Source organism: Callithrix jacchus, chromosome 9, assembly GCF_049354715.1.
Source record: "Callithrix jacchus isolate 240 chromosome 9, calJac240_pri, whole genome shotgun sequence".
Classification (NCBI taxonomy): Eukaryota; Metazoa; Chordata; class Mammalia; order Primates; family Cebidae; genus Callithrix; species Callithrix jacchus.
In genome coordinates, this window is record NC_133510.1 from 51,469,086 (window position 1) to 51,491,727 (window position 22,642).

Consider the following 22,642-nt stretch of genomic DNA (forward strand, 5'->3'; position numbering starts at 1 on the left):
AATGTGAACCACAAAGACCACCAAGTACAAAAAATGCAAACACATAAGAAAACATTGGGTGGAGTTGGTTAAAGCACATTAGGATAATTTACCAGAACTTGTGCAGGGAAAAGAATGAAGACTGTTGAGGAGTAATTGACAGCCTCTGCTCCCCTAGCTTTAACTATCATCTTGAAGGTTAAAACAGAAGATATGAAGCTCTAGCATAGTAAAGAACATGGCAAGGGCTATACAGAAAAAATTAACATAAAAATCTTAACGGTAAAGGAAGAGAATATCCTAAGAAAAGCAAGAGCTAAGTACTATAAAACCTTTGTCTTTCCACTTGGAATCTGCATACTTACACTGAACTAATAAAATATTGCAATGAACAAAATAGTAGAATGAATTATTTTTAACTTCTCAAGACACTGATATAGAGCCATCTATTTTAAATTCTAAACCCTCTCCAGGCTAATAGACAAAGAATAATACCAGAAATAGATCAGAAGTTAAATTATAGTTAGAAAGGGGAGAAAAGTAAGGTAGGACATTAAAATTTTATTCTGAAATTATCTCTGGCCACAACAATAAAATTTAACAAATATCCACTAAACAGTCTTACTCCTGTCATCAGCTGTACAATACATACAGTATCATAGAACTGGCCACTAGGATTAAAATCCACTAGAACATATTTAATGTTAAGTGGCGACAGCAGCATCTCACAGAAATTTTTACATACATATATACACAGTCCACATTCAACCATTTTCACATATTTTCAGTACACACAGTTGCAGCATATTACAGTCACGTGTCTAAGTTGTTGCTCGATTAAAAACCCAAGCCACTGCCTAGACATAACTGTAGCAGTTGAGCTGAGTATAATTACAAGTAATTTTATATATGTCCATAGCAGAGAGATGTACAAGCCCCTAAGAAACAAAGAGTTCACAAACACTTTTTTTAAATGCTATCACAGCATTATGTTGGGCAATATTAAACCAAGACCAGATCAGTTTTTGTTAAAAATTCTGCTTGCCAGAAATATTCTTGATGAAAAAAATTACAAAAATGAATGCTCTCCTTAAAATAATTCACACTTTAGGATTCCAATATGGCCCAATGCTACTGATGCCTAAAGTGTTTTCTAACATTCTGATGGAGTCATTTAACACGACCCCAAACCACCCATTAAGTTTAAAAGTGGCTTAAGTGCCTTGCACCCAAATTGTAAAAATCCCTGGCCATCCTTACTAGAGCCAGGCACATATAAAAGGAATGCACTTTGGTTCATACCAAATGCCCTGGGATTAATCACACTATAAAATTAAATGGTTTGAGGTAAATTTTTACAAATACAGTTGATTTTTGTCTAGTTTTACCATAACAAAAAAAATATTTAAAAATCAGTTTGATAAGATACAACAAAGACCATCTTTAACCCCTTAAACATAGGAAGTCCCTGTGTAACACTACCTGATGGTTATCTTTTTTCAGTGCCTGAAGATGAGTCATGCCTTATGGTTTCTATTAAGGCCTGTAACTAGATATTTAAGACAGATGTATCTTTGCAGAGGTGGGTTCCATCCTTACTGACTGTATTCAAAGAGTTAAAGAGAGGCCAAAAAATGCATGCCCTACAGTATGGCATTCAGAACAAAAGGCACATTGTTAACACTAAGGGCACAATTTCTCCTCTACTGTTAATCTACAGTGTCTTACACCACTCTGTTGTTCCACTGCTAGAGCAATATATTTAAGTGGTAATGAACACTCTGGTGGTGCAAGAAACAGAGCCAAATGAGACTGCCAAAGACAAGACAACACTGTGCTATTCCTCAGTCTGAAAACAGCTCAGACATCCCTAGACAATGGTAACCTGTGAGACCAAAAACTGTTTCCAGGCCAACTCCTAATAGCCTATCAGAGCCCTTCATTAATTTATGTTTTAAAATCACAAAGATGCAGTAATTTTTTTTTGACATGACACCAGCTATCACTAAAAGCTAAAATGTGGCAGCTCTTGTGAACAAAAAAATTTCACTGTATTTGGAAAATAAAAAAGAAAGCTCCACAGTGCTGCACATTATAGTTTGGTGTAAAAGTTTCTGGTTTCCATTTAAGAATAAAGACAGTCACAAATTCACTGCTGGCATCTTATCAACCAGTTTTGTGTGGTAAGGGAAAGACAAGCAGTATTAGTCCATTTATAAATTTTCACATGTATCGTCATTTTATAGGGAAATTAATAACGGCAGGCTCAGGTTTGTATATTTAAACTTAAATGTGAAGATAATTGGAAATGGAAGAGAAGCATTAGAAGAGGAAAACAGCAGTATATGTTTTTATTGATTTAATGATCTAAAGACGCTAACCATCATTAAGAGGCTGGTGGTCTTATAAACCCCCAAACCAAGTCTTATGCTTCTTATGCCTTTAAGCCAAAATCTAACACACAGATCTCTAAATTCTATAAGCCATTGATTGGGAGTACTGTCACATGAGCATTATTTAAAATGTAACTTACTAACATATTATTGCACTTCCACAGATTACACAGAAATGTGTATAATATGCTAAAGAATTTGACTAAAGGAAAAGAAGCTATAATTTCTAAACACAGACAGAAGTACAAATTAATTTATCAGTGACACCTTAAATAGTAAAGCAAATATCTATCACTATTTCAATAAGCTAACCTTATTACTGGTTTTTTGGCAAATATCTGAAATATTTCCTGAGCATGTTTTTCCACCATCAACCGACAAAAGCCTAAAGATAAGTGTTTTTTTCAAAACTACTTTTTTTTTTAAGAGAAACTATAGGATTATTATTAAAGAACTTAACCAGAAACTTTCTTGGCCTCACTGGGGACCATGCTTTTAAGTACTTGTAAATCAATTTACAGGTAATACAATAATCTCTGTGCATATATAAGATTTTTTATCCTAACTTGTACTACCCAAAACCTATTGTCCAAACAGGCAGAAATCTTTCTACATTAAATTGCACATACTAAAAATCTTTTTCCACGTGCCTTGAAATTGATATAGATCATTGCTCATACATTTGTGATAAAATACTGAGATTTTCACTGTGAAAAATAATTATTCAGAGAAGAAAATATTCTTTTACCAAACTCTCAGTTACTTTGCCAGATAAAGTGTCATTCCCACAAAAACAATCAGTGCAATCCAAAAGAAAGTAAAATAAAATAGAGGAATGCTATCTCTGGGGTTCTTCTAATGATACAAAGAATAAGTCAAACCATTTAACTTGAGGTTGAACTTTTTTTCCTCTAAACATGTTGTTAACATTGGCCTTAGTGAACAGCCAAAGTGACTTCTGTTTGTCAAGAGGATTTTCAACCCTCTTTCTTTTTAAAGAAAGAGCTGGTACTTTCCCAGGCTAAGAGAACCTTACAGTGGCACCTGAAAAGTGTGAACTCACTCTAATCTTCTAAATCTTCTTTGGAACTATGGAAATCCCCACCTTAAGTAGCTAGGCTGCTGTTCTTTTATTAATTGGAATATGAAACAATGGTCATAATCACAGCTGAAATGTCTCTTTTCTCTATTAACAGTCTGGGATATACAGTTGGAAGAAGAAAACAAACTAAATGCAAGCAACAGATGTGTGGTATTAAAAAAGGAAGAGAGAGGAGAAAAGCAGAGAAAAGGGAGGAACAGTTCATGGAATACATTTCTAAATTTAGGTGCAAAAGCAACTCTGTAACATGAGGCTTCTTTACAAAACAACTAGTCGATCATACTAGAAAATCTGGAGGAACACACACGTTTCCATTTCCATTTATCCACTAAAAGCTGCTTTGCCGGCTTTTAGAATGTCAGAATGCTAACTGGGCAGTTTAAACCTTCGGGATCTTATTTTGTATTTGTTTGCACACTAGAGAAAAATCTCTAAGGTACAGTTTTTCTTAGAATATCACTTTCATCCTGACCGTTCTCCTCCCACTACCCACACCACCCAGATTAATTTATGAAAAACAGAAGCAGGACATGCTACATCTGTGCATGGACCTGGAGAATGGAGGGAAAAGGAGTGCCTTAAGGGGCTGTCACTCTGGGGAGAATATAACATGAACCATAAAAACATAGTGAATGTCTTTGACACCAATCTGTAAATGCGTGGCAGTCACGAAGTAATCAATGGCCTGCCACTGATGTTATTATTCTGCCACACTAAATACAGTAAGGCTCATTGTACTTTTAGAACACAAAAAGTTTCAGAAAGTATAAAAACTTAAAGCATTGTCCTCATGTATTTTATAAAAACAAAATGAACAACTTGCTTACATTAAAATTAAGTGCTGAAAAGATACAAATGAGTTATTGAGCAAATAAAAACAGGTCTGAGCTACTCCTTTTCAACCCAGTAAGGCTCAGCAATGTATCTTTCAGATTATCAGCATTGGGGGACATGAGCTCAGCTAACGAGTTTTGGCAACACTGTCCTCTGCTGAATATTCCCGTTGGCATCTGTCATCTGCGCCAAATTAGTCCTCAGTTTGGAAGCTGAGCTGGAAGGTGGAGGTAACTTGGATATAGATGTGATAGCACCGGTGCTCTCAGTTATCCTTTTCACTGACGTCTTCTCCCCGGTGGGAGGCTTTGGCAACCGCCTCCTCAACCAGGGGTGCCGCAAAGCCTGGCCTGGGGTCATGCGAACTGCAGGATCCCACTCTAAACACTGTTTTAAGAAGTCAAGGAAAAGGGGATCATCACACCCCTTAAGCGCATTCCCCCACTCTCTGCTCTCCGGTGGGCCCCTCAGTTTCCCCCTCCGGGAACGGCCTCCATTGAGGACCACAGAGCCATCTGAGAGAGTCGTGACAGTGCAGTAACGGGGATAACCCTTGGAGCTCACAAAATTTTTGGCTCGTTTGGATGCATCCAGCAGTTTCTGCGAGGGCATGCCCAACAGTTCAATCATACAGGCCAGCTGGTCCCCTTCATCTTCCCCAGGCAAGAGGGGGTAACCCGTCAGGAGCTCTGCTAAAATGCAGCCCAGGCTCCACATATCAATGGGCATGCCATATCTGGCCCCAAGGATCACTTCTGGAGCCCGGTAAAAACGCGACTGGATGTATGTGTAGACACGTTGATGCTCGTAACAACTAGAGCCAAAATCAATCACTTTAATACCACTTCTACCCTGCTGCTTTAACAAAATGTTCTCAGGCTTAAGGTCACAGTGAATTATTCTGTTTTTGTGCAAAGCATCCAAGCACTGCAGAATCGAGTGGGCAAACTTGCGAACCAAAGGTAGGCTGAAGCCCTGGAATTTATTTTTCTTGATGAGCTCATAGAGGTTCATGCTCAGCAGCTCAAACGTCATGCAAATATGGTTGCGGAAGGTGAAATTCTCCAGCATATGGATGACATTCATTGTGTTATCCTTGTCCTGCTTCCTCAGGTGTTCCAGAATTCGGATCTCCTCTGCCGCCTGCCGATGGAAGCGCTTCTCATTCCGCACCATCTTTAGGGCTACGTGCTGGTGGACTTTGTGATCGTAGGCCTTGACCACCTGCCCAAAGCTCCCCTTCCCAATGACCTTGAGGACCTCGTACCTGTAAGCCACATGATCGTGGGGCACCTGCACATATGATCCCTGGTCATCATCATAGCCACCATTATTGGGCCCACCTGTCATGCCCTGGCGCTTCTTAGCATTTGGACCCAAGAAATATATTTCAGGGTAGCTGAAAATCTCATGATGTTCGAAGGCGGTGAGTTTTTGCATGTATTGCTTCATTGCTTGTTCAGGTGTCATGGGGGTGGCTTTCACCTTCCCCATTCCTTCCATAGACTTCAGAGAAGTGGAGCTCCCCTGCCGTCTATGAATGCTGTCCAGCTGCCGCTCTGGCACCACTGGCAAGCCCGTTTTGCCCACTGTTGTAAGCCCATTTGGTTGTGTAGTGAGCACTGTCCGCTTGTTACTGTTATCCTCAAACAGCTGTTGAACCTGGATCTGTCCGTGAGCGTGGCTGCCGACATGCAGGTGATCATTCATTGTGTGCTTACTGCTGCCAATCTGGAATTCAGACAGGAGATATAAATAGAAAAGAAGTGGTATGTCTGTTCAAATTGGGTGTAAGTCACACCCAAACAATATCCCCCATACCCCACCTTTACAAAATCCAATTTGGTTTGAGTAAGGTCACAAAACTTGTGATCCTGAAAAATGAACCTTATAAATGCATGCCTAACAGACAAGTGGGTTTGATGTACAGATTCAGGGTCCCCATGGAGGCAGAGACCATAACTTTTTTATCATTCTATAACTAGCACCTAGTATAGGGCCTGACACATCATAGGTGTTCCACTCAATCCACACTTGATATAAAAATGAAAAAGAATACAAAAAAACATGAACACATAAGACTGTAGTTGGCTCCTTCACCCACAGATCACAGCATCTTTCACATTTCATCTAGTAGTTTGTTAACAAGAGGACAGGGACCATCTTTTTCACTATTATTTCCCTAATACCTATCCTGAAAACACTTTATCACCAGTATTTCCCCTTTCCTTGAAAATCTGATGAAACCTAAGTGCACACATGATCCAGTGACAAAAACAAACAAAAACCCTGTTTTTAGGCTCGAAAGACTCTCACGTAGATGTGCACAATAGCACCTTATAAACCCCTAACCTATTTTTTAAGTTTCCACGCTTTACTAAGTGTAATAACCATTTGAGGCATTCAGCCCAACAAGCCAAGCAACGACCACACTGTTTGGCCTTCCTCCGGTCAGTGGCTCAGCTCTCTGAAGATGTGTATTTCTACGAGCTGCTTGGATACTTACTCAGCTTTCCAACTTCCAAGAAGTTGGTCCAAAGAAGCAACTTCTGTTTCAAGTACCCATGCCATTCCTGTCTAAACTCTACCAATGGTGTGAACCAAGGGGCCCCAGCCCTAAAGAATTCTTGTGATTTCCTTCAAGCATTATCACTGCTGTGGGGTAAGGGGTAGGAGAGGACCGGCAGCCAGGACAACTCCAAGTGTTAAAGCAGCCTGGAAGGTGATTTTTATATGAAATCTTACATCAATTTGTCATCACAATCCACCTCATTCATTCAACTACTATTAACAGAAGCCTGGCTGCCAAAGTGACAGAGTCCCTGCCCTCCAGGACCTTACAATTAACTAACTGAAGTCCACTGCCACAGTATTTTTTCTATTATCCCCTTTTAAATTCTACCTTTGGGGTTTTACATACTACTGAAAGAGCAGGAGAGCTCTGTATATGTAACATAGTAATTCAAAAAATGATTCGGGAACACCTGGATTATAAAATGAAATTCCAACTCCTTCTTACTAGCACACCAAGGCATTCACATTTTCTTTATCAAACACATGATATGCACAATGACTATGTATGGAGTGTGAGCTTCTTCTCTGCTCACTTCTAACCAAAACAAAACAGAAGATAGTACTTGGGCCTGTCTGTGACTTCATAGGCTCAGGGATATCATTTCTCACTTATAATTGAGCTTTTTTATTAAATTTATAATGATACTCCATGCTAGGTGACCTTATATTCATTACGAGTAGCTAGACAGGTTATTTTATCCTTGTTCTATGCTAAAGGCAGGGCAGTCCATAAAAATGAATCAGGCAACTCTTGGGCATATATAAAAGACGTATAGGCTTGTCCAGTGCTTTTCTTCCACAGCCTCGCTATCTGCATGCTCTCCTGTCCACGGTGGTCTTTCAAACACTAAGGAATAAAGGGACCTGAATCAAAACACCTCTCTCCTATACAACCATTCTCTTCAGAATGGGATGGTGGTATTTCAGAAGAAATATCCACATTACCTGTATATATGCTATAAAAAGCATACAGCTTCTTCATTAGGACAAAATTAACCTTGGGGCTTTAGGGATTTCTAAAAAGACAGCAAAGCAAAACTGAGTCTCAGAAATTCACTTCAAGCAATTTTTGTGTTTTGCATAAATAATTCAATACATGATCACAAATGTTTTAATAATTAAAACTAAAGAGACTGCCAAGAAACAACCTTCTTCTGTATCTCCAACTGCCTTATCTTGGTCTCCTTTGCAGTATCAACTACTAAACTACTAGTTCACCTAACCTTAGCTGGGTTCAAGAGCTCGCCAGAGTTCAAGCCTCAATTCTCTTGGCTTCTCACTCCCATAACACCCTGCAATTGAATCCTGAACACAGCCAGGCCTTCAGCAACTGCCCGCCTGATTTTTGCACATCTGTTTCTTGAGCTCAGAGCAAGGGGAACAAAACTAGATAGCCCAGGACCCAATGTGCTAACTCCTGAGTGCAAGACATACACAGCCAACTATCGATCAGCTCACTCTCCACAAGCAACTCAAAACTTTTTATTATTTTTTTGAGATGGAGTCTTGCTCTGTCGCCCAGGCTGGAGTCCAATGGCATGGTCTCGACCCATTGCAAACTTGGCCTCCTGGGTTCAAGCTGCAAACTCAGCCTCCAGGGTTCAAGTGATTCTCCTGCCTCAGCCTCCAGAGTAGCTGGGATTACAGGGCCCACCACCATGCCCCGCTAATTTTTGTATTTTTTAGTAGAGACGGGGTTTCACCATGATGGCCAGGCTGGTCTCAAATTCCTGACCTCATGATCTGCCCATCTCGATCTCCCAAGTGCTGGGATTATAGGCATGAGCCACCACGCCCGGCCTGCAACTCAAACTTAACTCATGATTTTTCTACCAAACCGGTTTCCCACTCCCGTAATTCTGAATTTTTGATAAACAGAAGGCTGACCCTCCATGTAGTCATTCAGGCTATCCACCTGCGAATGAATCCTCAGCACTCTGCCTGGAAAGCCTCTCAACACAGCCCTCACCTTCCCAAGTCACCAAGAAGACTCATCATTACTATCCCTTGCCCTTTCAATCAAAACTGCCTCATGTCACTCTCCTGATGTTTTTCACTGGAGCAACTGAGGCAGCATCATAACATGCCCCCTTGCTTCTGGGTCTAGAATTCCTCAAATCTCTCCATAGTACTTTCAGAGTTACCATTTAAAAGTCTCAACCCGAAACCACTCTTGTTTTTGCTCACGGCCCAGGGTGATAAGCTATTTCCACAGCTAATGCAAGAATCTACCGGTAAGAAAACAGGGCTCTAAAATGTAGAGGCTAAATGATCTGAGTCCTTCCATTCTTATCAACTACTATCACTCTTCTCTCCAAGGGGAACAAAACTAGAGAGCCCAGAACCCAAAAACACCATGCGCTTTTCCATTCCTCTGTTTTTAGTGAGGTCATGTTTCACAACAGTAGATTTTCGGTTAGACACACATTAAATGATCCAACTCCACCATTTACTAAATGTGTGAGCCAGGGCAATTTACTTCATCTCTGTTAACCTCAGTGCCCTTGTCTGCAACAAGAAGGTAACAAAGTTACCCCATTAGGGCTATTAGGAGGATTAAGTAAGGTAATTTGTGTAAACTGCTTAGTAGTCAATGAAAGCATTATTATTGTCCTTTCCAGATGTTTCTTGGAATCTCCTTTCTTATATCTACGTGATTCACCCTTTGATGCCTGGTTCAACTCTCACCTCCCCTGTGAAACCTTCCCTGACCTACTAAACAGCTTCTTCTCTACTCAGAGAGTATTAATCTAACAGTTATTTCTCTTTACTGCAATTGTTTTAACATCAGATGCACCTGTCTGGCTATGAGCAATTCCAAGGCTGGGTCCTCTCTTATGTTTCTAAGTCCTCAATAACATATACCCAGGCATATAGTAAGCCCTCAATAAATATCTGCGGGATGGAGGAACACATGTCAATATTTCCTCCTTGTAAACTCTTGCCTCTCTTGGAGTTGTTACTGTGAACTACATTGTGTACCTTCATAAAGAAACATGAAGTCAATGCCCCGGGAATTGGCAAACGTCCCTGGTGACCTAAGTCATGAGATGTTAGGCTTGCAGTGCAACAGCACTGACTTGGAGGCAAAGGACCTCCAAGTATAAATTACCTGTAGCAGATACATCAAATAAACCATGTATAAAGTACTGGTAGCAGACACATCAACCAACACCTAAAAGCAACACATTCAATCTTAAAAGCTTTCCAGATGTTAGAGATTCATTTGAGAAGCTCTAGCAAAAGAGGACTTTGAATTTCAAATATTGCAGAACTCTAAAATCACAATCAAGCTTGAAAGTACAATTAACTGACTTACAAAAATTGGGGCAGAGAGCAGGGTGGGGGTGCTGAGGGACCCAAAATGCCAGAACATTTCTAGAATGCATATGCCAAGACTACATCATAAACTAAGGATATTAAAAACCTCTTCCTCCTGCTCAGCCTCTTGAAGTCTGAGATCATGGCTTATTCTGATATGCCAATGTATAGCACAGTGTGTCACATCTGAAAATACATTATGAACACAATTGTTAAATTAGCTACAATTTATGGGTTCAAATAGAGCCTTGTTTCTTTGATCATGAAGTATTCTGGTATTCAATATTATGTAAAACAATAGTCTAACCAGTTCGGTAGTTTTCATCTCTTCCAATAATAAAATGGCAAACAGCAGATATCACACTGTGCTAACAGTTCTGGGCGTTTTAAAATTTCTCTGAAGTCATCTTAGAAATGCTGTACAGTATTAAGGGAATAGAAGCGAGTCCAAAAAGACTGGAATTTTAGCTCCTCCTTAAACATTCTGACAGTCTGTGTAGCCCTGAGTAAAATGTCTACTTCTTCTTCTTCAAAATATTGCCGTTTTTAAAATGTGTATTTTAAATCAAATTATCTTATAAAGGTAAAACTCATAACTAGAGAGCATTTCACACAGTAAAACGGTTACAAAAGTTAATATTTTTGAATTTAAAAATACATCTATTAATGCCTCCCATTTAACATTAGTAAAAAAATAATAGGAATTAAGATAGTAATTGGACACACTTTTTTCTCTCACACAAACAGAAATACACTACATAACTAAAGTGTAAAACAACTTATGCATGGAGATATAAAACAAAGCGGCAATGGACTAGATAAATTCCAAAGTTTATATTCTTTATAATCATATATTTTCCTGCCTACTATACCGCCTGCAAGAGAAAGTATGGGCAACCTCCTCAGACAAGATCATTTTTATCTCCTTAATGCCCTCCCCAAACCCCATTTATTCTACAAGTTCTTCCTACGTGTAACTGCCCTGGAATTAAAAACCAACAATTTATAAAAATCTGACAGACATGTAGAAATATGGATCTACAAAGGTTCTTGCATTTATAATGAAGCTAGTACAATTTTCTAGAATTAGTAGTGTCCGTCAGTATATTAATACTAGATGCAGACGGGTGTAGGCTTTCACTCTGGCCTTGATATGAACTGGCTGAGGAATCTTGATGAAACCAGTTACCTTGTCTGAGTCTGTTTCTTCATCTATATAAATGGAAAACGTAGAATCAAATAAACTCTGTGGTTCTTTTAACCTTTCCTGTACTATGAAATCTGCGATGTTACAGAAATAAAATCAAAACTAAACAACCATTGAAACCCAAATTCACGCTTTCAAAGTCAAGCATCTAATAATTAACAGCATACTGAAGTTTACACACACGTTAAAAACAAGTAACTCTGGCAAATGCCACGGCAAAATACAGGCCTCCATTATGAGGTGTACTGAGAAGCACATTCACATCCTTCCTTTTCTGGTACACCACAGGCTCTCCCTCCAGTGGAGACTTGTCGTTTTGTCTAATTTCATTACATGTTTTTCAATTGCAAAGAGGCTCTGATCAAGCAAAGCCCATCCTTACAAAATTGGAATCCACATGTAAACCAAATACTTTTTTCCCAGCTCACACCATGTCATGTGATTACATCAACACATAGAAAAAAACTGGATATTCCATTTTCCAAACTGTCAGATGATCCCAAACAAAAACAAATTCCAAACCCCTAAAATCAACAGCAGTCCCTTAACTAAAATATCACTGTGACAAGAACACTTAACAGTAATACACAGAACCATCCATCCTACTATCATCCACGTCCAACACGGATTAGCTAACTTCTGTGCAATGAATTCCCAGCCCCTGAGACCAGATGTGTTAAGATAGACAGAGAGGGAAGAGGTAAAATAGTAACAGTAACAAAACATTTTCCTATGAAACTTGCACACATCTGTCCAGGTCTAACAGGTGCAACTAGAGTCTAGACATCCCCTCACAGTTCTCCTCTGACAAACAAGTTTTCCCATAACATATGATTCCCCAGAGCTACTCCCCTGTAGGCCGGGGATGGCCTTTTCTTCAAGAACTCAACTTTCACTTGGCATATAAAACCAATCGCTAGCTAGCAAGCATTCCTCACATAGACCCATCTTAGGCTGTTCCTCTGGAAGATCCCATTGGAAAAAAAAGACCTCCAAACCAGCACCTCCTCCAAGCGCAGACCTCCTCCAGTCTGGCCATCACCATCCAAGGGTGATCCCTGGGAGCTGAGAAAAGGTACATGCTGAATCCAGCTGGCCAGTCTCCGCAGCCACCAGAAACTAGTCCCACGCCGGCCTCTTCCCTCCCTCTGGGCCCTCTGAGAGCACAGCACCTGTTAGGTGCCTTTTCCTTCCCATCTCCAAAGCAATGCTTGCCCTTTCATTTTGAATAATGTCCAACTGCAGAATCCTACAGGGGTGTCTTGTTTTGACTGCTGCCGCGGCTCTTATTTTTGTTAACGTTAATTACAATTTCTGCTGTGCTCAAACCTGTAGCACTCATAAAACATGCTTACACACGCGGGGGACAATTGGCGATGCTCCCTGCTGGTTGGAGCCAGGCCTGGGAGGCTCTTTGGGGGATCGATTTTCCGGGCAAGCCGGTCTGGCTGTCCCCTAACACGTATCTGTTTCTATAAATACCCACTACCCATGGGGATGTGGGGGAAGGACAGGGATGTTTACCGGGTCAGGGAAGGGAGCACTGAGAAGCAAGGACGAAAAATGAGGAAAGACAGAAGGAAAGCAGCAAGGAGGAAGTTCCTAGGAAGAGGAGCTCAGGGGTGGGCGGGCTCCGGAGGGGAAGTGAGGGGCCCACGCCACGAATCTTCCTTTGTGGCTGCAGCTTTGGGCTCGCCCAAGTTCACCACGGCGGCGTCGAGAAGAGGCCACCGGCCCGGGGCGTGGGGCTGCTCGGATCTCGACCCCTCTTTTCCCGGCCTCAGAACCCTCCAAGTCCGGGTGCGTCTGCCTGGGGCCCCTCCCGCCCCCACCGCCCAGGCCGCCCGCGGGCTGGGTCTCACCGTGTGGGCTGCGGCGGCAGCGTTGCTGGCCCGGAGAGGCGGCAGGGCGATGGGGGAGGGCGGGCCGGTCCCCACTCCGCTCCGGGTGGCCCCCGCACCGAGCCCCGGGGAAGCCTGAAGCTGGCGAACGGCGCTGTCCCCTCCTCGGCCTGGAAGCCACGTGCGGGAGGAGACAAAAGAGGGTCAGGGGGGAGACAGTCACCCGGACCCTCCCACCCCACTGGGCAGCCACACCGCTCTTCCAGGGAAAGACGAAGGAAGAGACCGGGGCAGTAAAAACGGGCGTTCGGGTCACGGCTCCCCAGTGCACACCCACGGGCGGGGCGCCGGCAGCTGCAAAGTTAGGTCAGGCCCTGGCGCGCGAGTTCGCGACCCGGTGGGGGAGCCGGGCCGCGCTGGGGCTTGCTGGCCCTCCTTCCAGGCGGCCAGCGGCCGGGAGGTGGCTTGGACAGCTGAGCAGGGCGCCACGGCCACGCCAAGCCCCGGGCAGCGCAGGGCGGGGCGTCAGGCTTGGACAGTCCCCGCCTGGGCTCCCGGCGGGCAGAAGCCAGGTCCGGCGTTGGGTTCCCCTCGGAGGGGCCTTGGGGGCTGCGCGCGACGTCCGCCCGGGGGCTCCCCCGCGCCGTGCGGCCGACTTTGTTAGAGGTCCTGCAGGCTGCGGCCGCCAGCGCCACAGGGGCTGCCCGGGGCCGGCGGGAGTCCGGGGAGCGGCGTGGGGGCACGGCCTCCTTACCAGTCGGGTAGGCGGCGGGAGCGGCGGCCGAAGGTTTCCTGGTTAACATGGCCGCTGGAGAGGAAAATGCATCTCAGGGCTGCCGTCGCTGCCGCCGGTCCTGCTGCTACTTCTGGCGGCCACCGCCGTCTCCCGGCCGCCCCTCACGCGGGTCCCCGGCGCCTCGTCGCCGCCTCGCGTCTGCTACAGCCAGACACACACAGTCCGCTGCATCCCCTCGGCCCGGGCCCGCCGCCGCGAGCCCCCCGCTCTCCTCCTCGCCGCCGTCCTCCTCTTCCTCGGGCGGCCGCAGCACCCTCCGGGCCGTGCACATGCCTCGCCCTCCCCTGCGCGCCGCGGGCCTCCCCGTCTCCCTCACATAGGAGCGCGGGGAGCTGGAAGCGCCGCAAGGACCGAAGACCGACTCGCTGGGGAGCCTCTCACCGGCCCGCGCGCGCGCGCCCCCGCGCACTCACACACAGGCGCGGGCGCGCGGCCCCGCCCCCGCCGCCCTCGCCGCCGCCGCAGGCCCCGCCCCCGGCTCCGGGGGCCCCGGCCACGCACACCCCACCCCCACCCGGCCTCCCGCCTGGCCCCGCCCGGCCCCTCCCCGCCCCCGGATCTCGCTCGGTCGCCCCTCTACTCCGCGGAAAACTCCGCGGCCTCCGCTCGCCTCCTCGGACCATCTGCACCGCTCCCCTCGACTCCCCTCCGGCGACCTTTTCCCCTCCCTGGCCCCCGCGGCGCCCCTCCTCTGCCCTACAGCGCAACCTACCGCTGCTGCCCTTCGGCCCAAAGCGCCGCAGTGACCCCTCCCCTGCCACGCGCGCCCCTGAACAGGAATGCATTTTCAGCTCTTCGAACCGAATGGCTGCTCAGACAATACTGCGTCCCCGTCCCCCCATTCTGAGTCCAGCCGCTTAACCACTCCCCTCTCCCCAATTCATCGCAGATAACTTAGTTGTGCCGGGGTCACCCCGGAGAATCAAGCCCCGGGAGGGGCCGCCGCTGAGCTCGGTGACCCTGAGCAGGGGCGAAAGAGGGTCTGCCCTCCCACCTCCACCACACACACTCTCCCGGGTTTACTGACACCAAGTGACCGCTTGCCAGTCGCTAGGACATGAGGAGGCAGAGGCGCGTGTGGACGGCAGCTGGGGAAGCAGTTGGCTGTGGGTTGCTAGGCAAAAATAAACATCAGAGACACCTCCCATTTCCTTACAACTCCGAGCCTTTCCCCTGCGCCGCCACTGGGAGAGACACATTTTCCTTTCAGCTTTCAGCTTTGAGGGAGCGACACCTCGAATTCTTCTCATCCCCTCACATGCATCTCTTTCCTCCTTTCCTTCCAAGACCGGTGGAAAATTCCCCTGCCTTTTTAATTTGCCATCTGCAACCTGTCTTTTCCTTGGAGACCAAAAAAAGCTGCTTTCCCTTCTTGCAACCGCGCCTCGTCCTGCGTGGCACACGGTGCGCCTCTGTACAAAGGTCACACAGGTTTTGCCACTTCAACAGTGAGGGGAGGGAGCTGGGAAAGCCCGACAAATCCCGGATGACTGGGCAGAGTTATGCCATGCACTTCCTTCTCGAGAGGTGCCTGGTTTCTGAGTTATCCTGGGGTCACAGGACCATTATGATCTGCCCCGCCCGACTGTCTCTGGCTGGACCTACTGTGCAGGCCCGAACTAGTGCAGACTCCAGTCGGAAGGGAGCCACCTCCTGCGGAATTTCATCGCCTCTACTGTTTGCAAATTGTCATAGCAACCTTCCACAGAGCGCACCCGCAGCTTTATACAAACGTCAAAAACTGTGTTTCAAGGTACAATGTGACCCTCTCAGAGTCTCTGGGACTCCTAAAGAGACCTCCAAGTTGGGGACACTGGCAGAGGGCACCTGTGACAAAAAGAAATCTGCCTAGTATTATGTCCCTCCAACAAACAAAAAACTCTTTAGGGACCTTCTAATAAAGTAGAACCACAGTAAAATAAGTAATCCAAAAATATGCCTTTAGAGGAATCACGGCCTGAACTGACCCTAGCGAGAAGTATCCCCCTGTGCTTGTCACTAGCGACTATCACATTTAAATCCACAGGCGGATTCTAAATAAGTTAGTATTTAGAATCCACTAAAAGGAAAGGGCTACTAAGTAGCAGAGCTGACACTGGAACCGGTTTTCTGACTCCCTGTCTGATTTCACTTTCCACCACATCATTTTCCTTACACTTTCAAGAAAGCTCACACCTCTTTTTTCTCCTTTCAAAACAATCGTTTTCATACCATTTTCCTTTTTAAAATGAGTACTCCATACAGCTGATACTCAAAAAATGTGAAGCAAAAAAATATCAATTTTAATATAATCTGACATACCTTTTGCTTAAGTTATTTGTACAATACTTCAGAAGAAGCTAAATATGCCACTGTTTTCTCATAAATAAAATAAACGTTAGTTACTGGAAGCCATCGTTTACGATTTCCAAATTAGCAATATTAATTTACTCATTTAAGGCGAAAGATTTATATGATTTGAAGAGAAACCAGAGTATAATTTACTCCTTTAACATGAGGAAAAAGAGCACTGACTCTTTTTTTTTTTTTTTTTTTTTTTTTTTTTTGACAAAGGAACACAATCATTAACTTTAAGAAAGGAAAAGATAGACATTAGGGAACTTTTTGTAGCATATTGTTTTATATCATGGCAAATATAATTTCAACTTTATATTTTTTTGTGGCTTATCACAAGGAAAAACTGCAATTAACCTACTCCTTATCTATTTTGATTATAAATGGTATACCTTTGAAAAATTACATTAATTCTTACTAACCTCTAAGTGACTTAATAGTCATTAAGTCATTAATGACTTAGATTGCTTAGATTTTCCTCATTCTATTAAATATCAATGACATCTCCCTGAGTGAATGTTAAATAGAAAAGCTGTGTAAACACTACTGGGGCTTTGGGGGAGAGTGAAGTGGGTAAATTTGGGGAGTTATTTCTGTCAATTTTTTTTCTTTTTTTTCCATCAAATTTTATTATTATAATGCATCATTATCAATTATCTTGTATAATTACACATACTGTTATCTCTTTATAAAACACTTTTACAAATATTACCATGTTTAATCTTCATAACTCCATCACAGCAGATTTCATTTTAAATAGGAACCCCCTTAAAACCTTCATTCAGTTAGCAAGAGTATGCTCTTTAAGTTTTATCCACTGTAAAAACTAACGGTTCTGCATGTTTATACAATCCAGATTCAGATAACAAGGAGGTAGGCAGGATCTAGCAGGAATAGAGAGAAAGAAACAGGGAATTAAGAATAGAGGCTTGAGGAAGAAAGTTAATCTTTCACTGGGTAAAGTACCAGTCACAAGGAAAACTGGAAATGAATGCAAAAATTGCTGATTTTAAAACACATTTACCCATTTAATCCCCTTATCCCAGAAACATTTACAAAGAATTTAGTATGTGCTAGGCCTAGGAGATATGATGAATTATCAGATGCAGCAGACTACACGTCAGTCTGGCAATCTATTAGGAACTCATTCTTTTTTTGTTTTTGCTTTTTTTGCTTTTTTGTTTTTGTTTTTTTTTTTTTTTTTTGAGACAGAGTTTCACTGTGACACCCAGGCTGGAGTGCAGTGGTGCAATCTTGGCTCACTGCAACCTCTGCCTCGCAGTTCAAGTGGTTCTCCTGCCTTAACCTCCTGAGCAGCTAGGACTGCAGGAGCCCACCATTACGCCCAGCTAATTTTTGTAGTTTTTGGAGAGACAAGGTTTCCCCATGTTGACCAGGCTGATTTCAAACTCCTTACCTCAAGTGATCCACCTGCCTCGGCCTCCCAAAGTGCTGCTATCACAGGCATGAGCCACCACACCTGGCCACGAACTCATTATTTTATTCAATTAAGCAATAAGAAGCTAACATATATTTGACACTATTAGTGGAATGCTATGGTATGAATGTTTGTGTACCCCCCAAATCTATATTTTGAAATTCTTACCCAGAATGTGATGGTATTAGGAGGTAGTTAGATCATGAGGGCTCTTGCCCTCATGATTGGGATTGGTGCCCTTATAAAAGTGACTGTGGAGAGTTAGTAGCCTTTTCCACCATGTGAGGACACAGAGAGCAGGCACCATTTATGAACCAGGAAGCAGGCCCTCGCCAGACACTAAATCTGCCAGCACCATGCTCTTGAACTTGCCAGCCTCCAGAACTGTGAGAAATAAATTTCTGTTCTTTGTAAGTTACCCGGGTTATAGTATTTTGTTATAGTAGCCCTGAAAGACTAAGACATGGGGCTATGCAGTTAAAAATCCCTGGGTCTGGTCATTGCTACTAGGAAGTTTACAGTTCAGCACAGGAAAGCAGACATTTAATGAAGTGAAAAGAGTGGTAAACAAGACATATAGGAGGCAGAGAAATATCACATAGGAGGTAGTGAGGAGCTCCACTTAAGTGGTGTCTGGCAGGGGCTGTGCTTCAGTGGAGGTTTTAAAGACGCGTGGGAATTTGCAAGTCAGACAAGACAGGTTAGGACATTCCAGGTGGAAGAAATTGGATGTGCAGGGGTATCAAGGTATAAGAAAGCATGGTGTGTCCTGGGGAAAAAGTAAGCAATTCAGAATAGAGGCAGCTTGGGTAGCAGGGAGAGGCGTGGTACTGCTATCCTCCTAGGGTTAGTTTTATGGATAGATGGAGTCAGGTTAAGAACTATCCTAAACTTGCCCAGGCAGGATGGCTCATGCCTGTAATCCCAGCACTTTGAAAGGCTGAGGAGGTAGGACCAGGAGTTTGAGACTAGCCTGGACAACATGGCAAGACCCTGTCTCCACACACACACACACAAATAAAGTAACATTCTAAACTTTATGTGCTGCAGATATGTGAAAACGAGGTGCAGGTGCTTTTGGAGCAGCTAGATATATTATTAAGGAACTGACTCATTTTGGTGAAAGTGGATGTAAGATGGATCTAACTCCCTTTAAGCAAATACCAGGCCAGGTGCAGTGGCTCATGACTGTAATCCCAGCACTCTGGGAGGCCGAAGTGGGTGGATCACTTGAGGTTAGGAGTTCGAAACCAGCCTGGCCAACATGGTGAAACCCCATCTCTACTAAAAATTCAAAAAAATTTGCAGGGCATGGTGGCGGGTGCCTGTAATCCCAGCTACTGGGAGGCTGAGGCAGGAGAATTGCTTGAACCCAGGAGTCAGAGATTGCAGTGAGTTGAGATCATGCCACTTCACTCCAGCCTGGGCGACAGAGTCAGACTCTGTCTCAAAAAAAAAAAAAAGAACACCACTAACTGGTGGTACATTCTATGTCTCCATCACCAAGGTCCAGAACTATCTAGAAAAGAAAGTGAAGACCTTATGGCCTTAAATCCACTCATGTAAACTTTTCAGAATCAGGAGGCATGGCCTTCATAACCAAATTGCTACAAGGTATTTGTATTTGCCTCTGGAGGGTAGGTCTGTGGCCACTGCTGGTGTGGAAATCAAGAAGACGTTTGTATACCACTAGAAAGCTGGTGATATTAAGTGTCTGGGCAGGTTGGTCATATGTTGGTCAGGGCAGTTATGGAGCCAGTTTCCTTCATTCTAGTTGGGGGACACATTTACCTCCTAAGGAAATCTAGGTATTTGGAAAGGCTGCAGCATTTCTTGGGAACAATACATCTGATTTTTCTTCCAGTTGCATCCTAAGGACAGAGTTGGTGTTCAAAACAAGTAAGCAGGAAAAAGAGAAAGTTATATCCTGGAGATTGCAGTGCTTTAATGAAAAGCTCATAGACACAGCACAGTGGGACCTCTGCTCAAGCTCTTCCTTTGATCCCATCAGGACAAATGCCAGAGGAGTGATGTCCAGTATATCCAGGAGCTCCAAAGGGACAGGAATGCCATGACTAGGTAGGATCCCAGCAGCTGGCTTCCAGACCAGTCTTCTCAGGCTAGTGGCTGTGCAATAGACACAGATTATGTCAGTAGAGTCAGCCTCCAGGAGATAGGCTTGCGGGGTTGCATGAGGTGCAAGCAGCAAATTACAGGCTGATTCCTGGGCCCTGGGGATCATGCTGGACCTTGCACCTGGTGAGGAGTGAACATGTAAAAGGGGTAACAGAGGCCAGGTACTGTGGCACATGCCTGTGATTCCAGCACTTTGGGAGGTTGAGGTGGGCAGATCATGAGGTCAAGAGATGGAGACCATCCTGGACAAAATGGTGAAACCCTGTCTCTATGAAAAATACAAAAATTGGTGGGGTGTGGAGGCATGCACCTGTAGTCCCAGCTACTCAGAAGACTGAGGCAGGAGAATCACTTGAACCTAGGAGGTGGAGATTGCAGTGAGCCAAGATCGTGCCACTGCACTTCAGCCTGGGTGACAGAGTGAAACTCCATCTCAAAAAAAGTGGGGGCGCTGTGGAGTAACAGAAACTCTGAAATTCTCTACTAAGCAATCTGTTGTTATGAGAGAAGCAATGGTGCAATTTCGCAAACCAGAGAAGATTAAGGGGAAAAGTACTGTGGTGTTCCAGGCCGTGGAGTCTTTGGTGTCACTCTAACCAAAAGTCATGCCATCCCCTAGCTAAGAAGTGGTGAGTGAGAGGAGAAGTATGTTCTGTGTGCACTGTGAGAGCCACACTGGACACTTCTGCAGGTCTGCCTCAGCAGAGTCAATAAAACCTTACTGAATGGAACTGAACTTATTTTAGCTAAGGATAAGGGCAAATACCTACATTCTAACTGTTCAAACTGCTCATATACAATGAAGATGAACCCAACTTGACTGATGGCTTAATCCATTAATTCTATATATATTGATTATCAAGCTCCTACTATGTTATGTGTCAGGCACTAATCTAGGTATTTAGAAAAAAGCAGATCAAGTCCTCGCTCAGTGGTTCCATTCTAGTGCAAGGAGAATAACAATGAACAAACAGTGCCTATATCACACATCAGTTGGAGATAAGTACTAGGGGAAGATGAAGGGAGATAAGAAGATAGGGAGACATGGGAGAGGGCACTATATTTTACTTAGAGTCATCTGTGAAGGCCTTTCTGATGAGGTGACATCTCAGCAGATTTGAAAGAAGTGAGAAGTTTATGGGAATCTCTGGGCAGAGGTCCCAGGAGATGCAAAGAACCAGCAGATGTAAAAGCCCTGAGGTGGTAACATGTTTGGGGCACAGCAAAGAAGGCAAATGTCTTGAGCAGTGAAGTCAGCAAGAGAGAAAGTCATAGAGATGAGGCCAGAGACATAGCCAGGTATTGTTACTGTTCCACTGAACTTCAGCCTGGGAGACAGAGTGAGACACTGTCTCAACAAGAAAAAAAAAAAAAAAAGAAAGAAAGAGAGATAGCACACCCACATGCCTGTAATCCCAGCACTTAGGGAGGCTAAGGCAGGCAGACCACCTGAGGTCAGGAGTTCAAGACCAGCCTGGTCAACATGGTGAAACCTTGTCTCTACTAAAAATACAAAAATTAGATGGATGTGGTGGTGGGCACCTGTAATCCCAGCTACTTAGGAGGCTGAAGCAGGAGGATCCCTTGAACCTGGGAGGCAGAGGTTGCAGTGAGCCAAGATCATGCCATTGCACTCCAGCCTGGGAATCAAGAGTGAGACTCTATCTCACAAAAGAGAGAGAGAGAGAGAGAGAGAAAATGCAAGAGAGACAGAGACAGAAATAGCAAACCCAAAGTGAAACATTACAACTCTTAAAAAAATTTCTCAACATATTTTCATACCCTTTCAAAATCACAGTGAACCAAGCACTGTGGAAGATAAAAACCCAATACAAGCCATGGACTCTATTCTCAAGGAGCTTTCAGTCTGGCTCAGGAGAAAAGCCACACCTCAGGAAACATTTCAACAGCACAGTAAACAGCATGTGCTGCATATTTTCCTTTCACTCATCAGATCCACTCTATTCTTTTCCACCCTCCTCTGCACCACATGAGGCTTTATAAACAGTGTCACTGAGTTCCATTGCCCACTGACTTCCAGTAGGATTTGATGGGTGGGAGACACAGCCAGTGAGGACAGGCTATTTATCTCCCCTGGTTCCCTCCATGATGGTTTGTCCAAAATTGGCTATGCCCCTTGACAGAAGACCTCAGCTCTTGTCAGGAGGCCCTCTCCTCCAGCTGTAGCTATTCCCTTGGAGTTTTTGAACTCATCCAGTCCCCTTGCCCCTTCAAGCCTAGAGGTAGTAAGGGTTTCCTGTGGCTGCTCACTGCAGGGTGCTTCATATTCCCTTGTCAATTTCCCTTCACCCTATCCATACGTTAGTACTTGGTCTTTAAATTAAATTCTGATTGTGCCGTTTGTTCTGCCAGATCCTGCCTGGTTCAGAGGACAACATATATCTAAGTACCATGGGAAGCAGATAATGGGATCTCCTGAAGGCTAGGAGAATCTAGCTTTGTTGCAGGAGTCAGAGAAGAATTCCTGGAGAAAGTGGAATTGATCTGGGCCTCAGAAAATGAGCAGGCTTATCTTAAGTAGAAGAAAGTCAGTTCCCACTAAGGGAGCGACAGAAATGAAGTCAGAGAAGTGGGAATAAGTGCTGCAGAAGGTCAGGTGGTCCCTATGCAGAGAATAGGAACTGAGGACTGGAAAACAAGGTGTGGAGGAGAATAGTGGGGTGAAC

At 44.3% G+C, this 22,642-nt stretch overlaps 1 protein-coding gene across 3 annotated transcripts; it reads right to left on the bottom strand.

The window, feature by feature from the left end:
• Nucleotides 1–520: 520 nt before the first annotated feature.
• DYRK2 (dual specificity tyrosine phosphorylation regulated kinase 2) lies at nt 521–14,464 on the bottom strand. 3 transcript variants are annotated; one of them, XM_035256156.3, is made up of 3 exons: nt 14,006–14,464; nt 13,273–13,421; nt 521–6,039 (listed from the first exon to the last, which is right to left on the bottom strand). In XM_035256156.3, the coding sequence occupies exons 1-3, from the start codon at nt 14,052–14,054 to the stop codon at nt 4,432–4,434; spliced, it is 1,806 nt and encodes a 601-aa protein (XP_035112047.1). In that variant the 5' UTR covers nt 14,055–14,464; the 3' UTR covers nt 521–4,431. The 3 variants fall into 3 exon arrangements, with proteins under 3 accessions (XP_035112047.1, XP_078194167.1, XP_035112049.1); XM_078338041.1 differs by lacking the exon at nt 13,273–13,421; XM_035256158.3 differs by lacking the exons at nt 13,273–13,421; nt 14,006–14,464 and adding an exon at nt 12,415–12,569.
• Nucleotides 14,465–22,642: the final 8,178 nt, after the last annotated feature.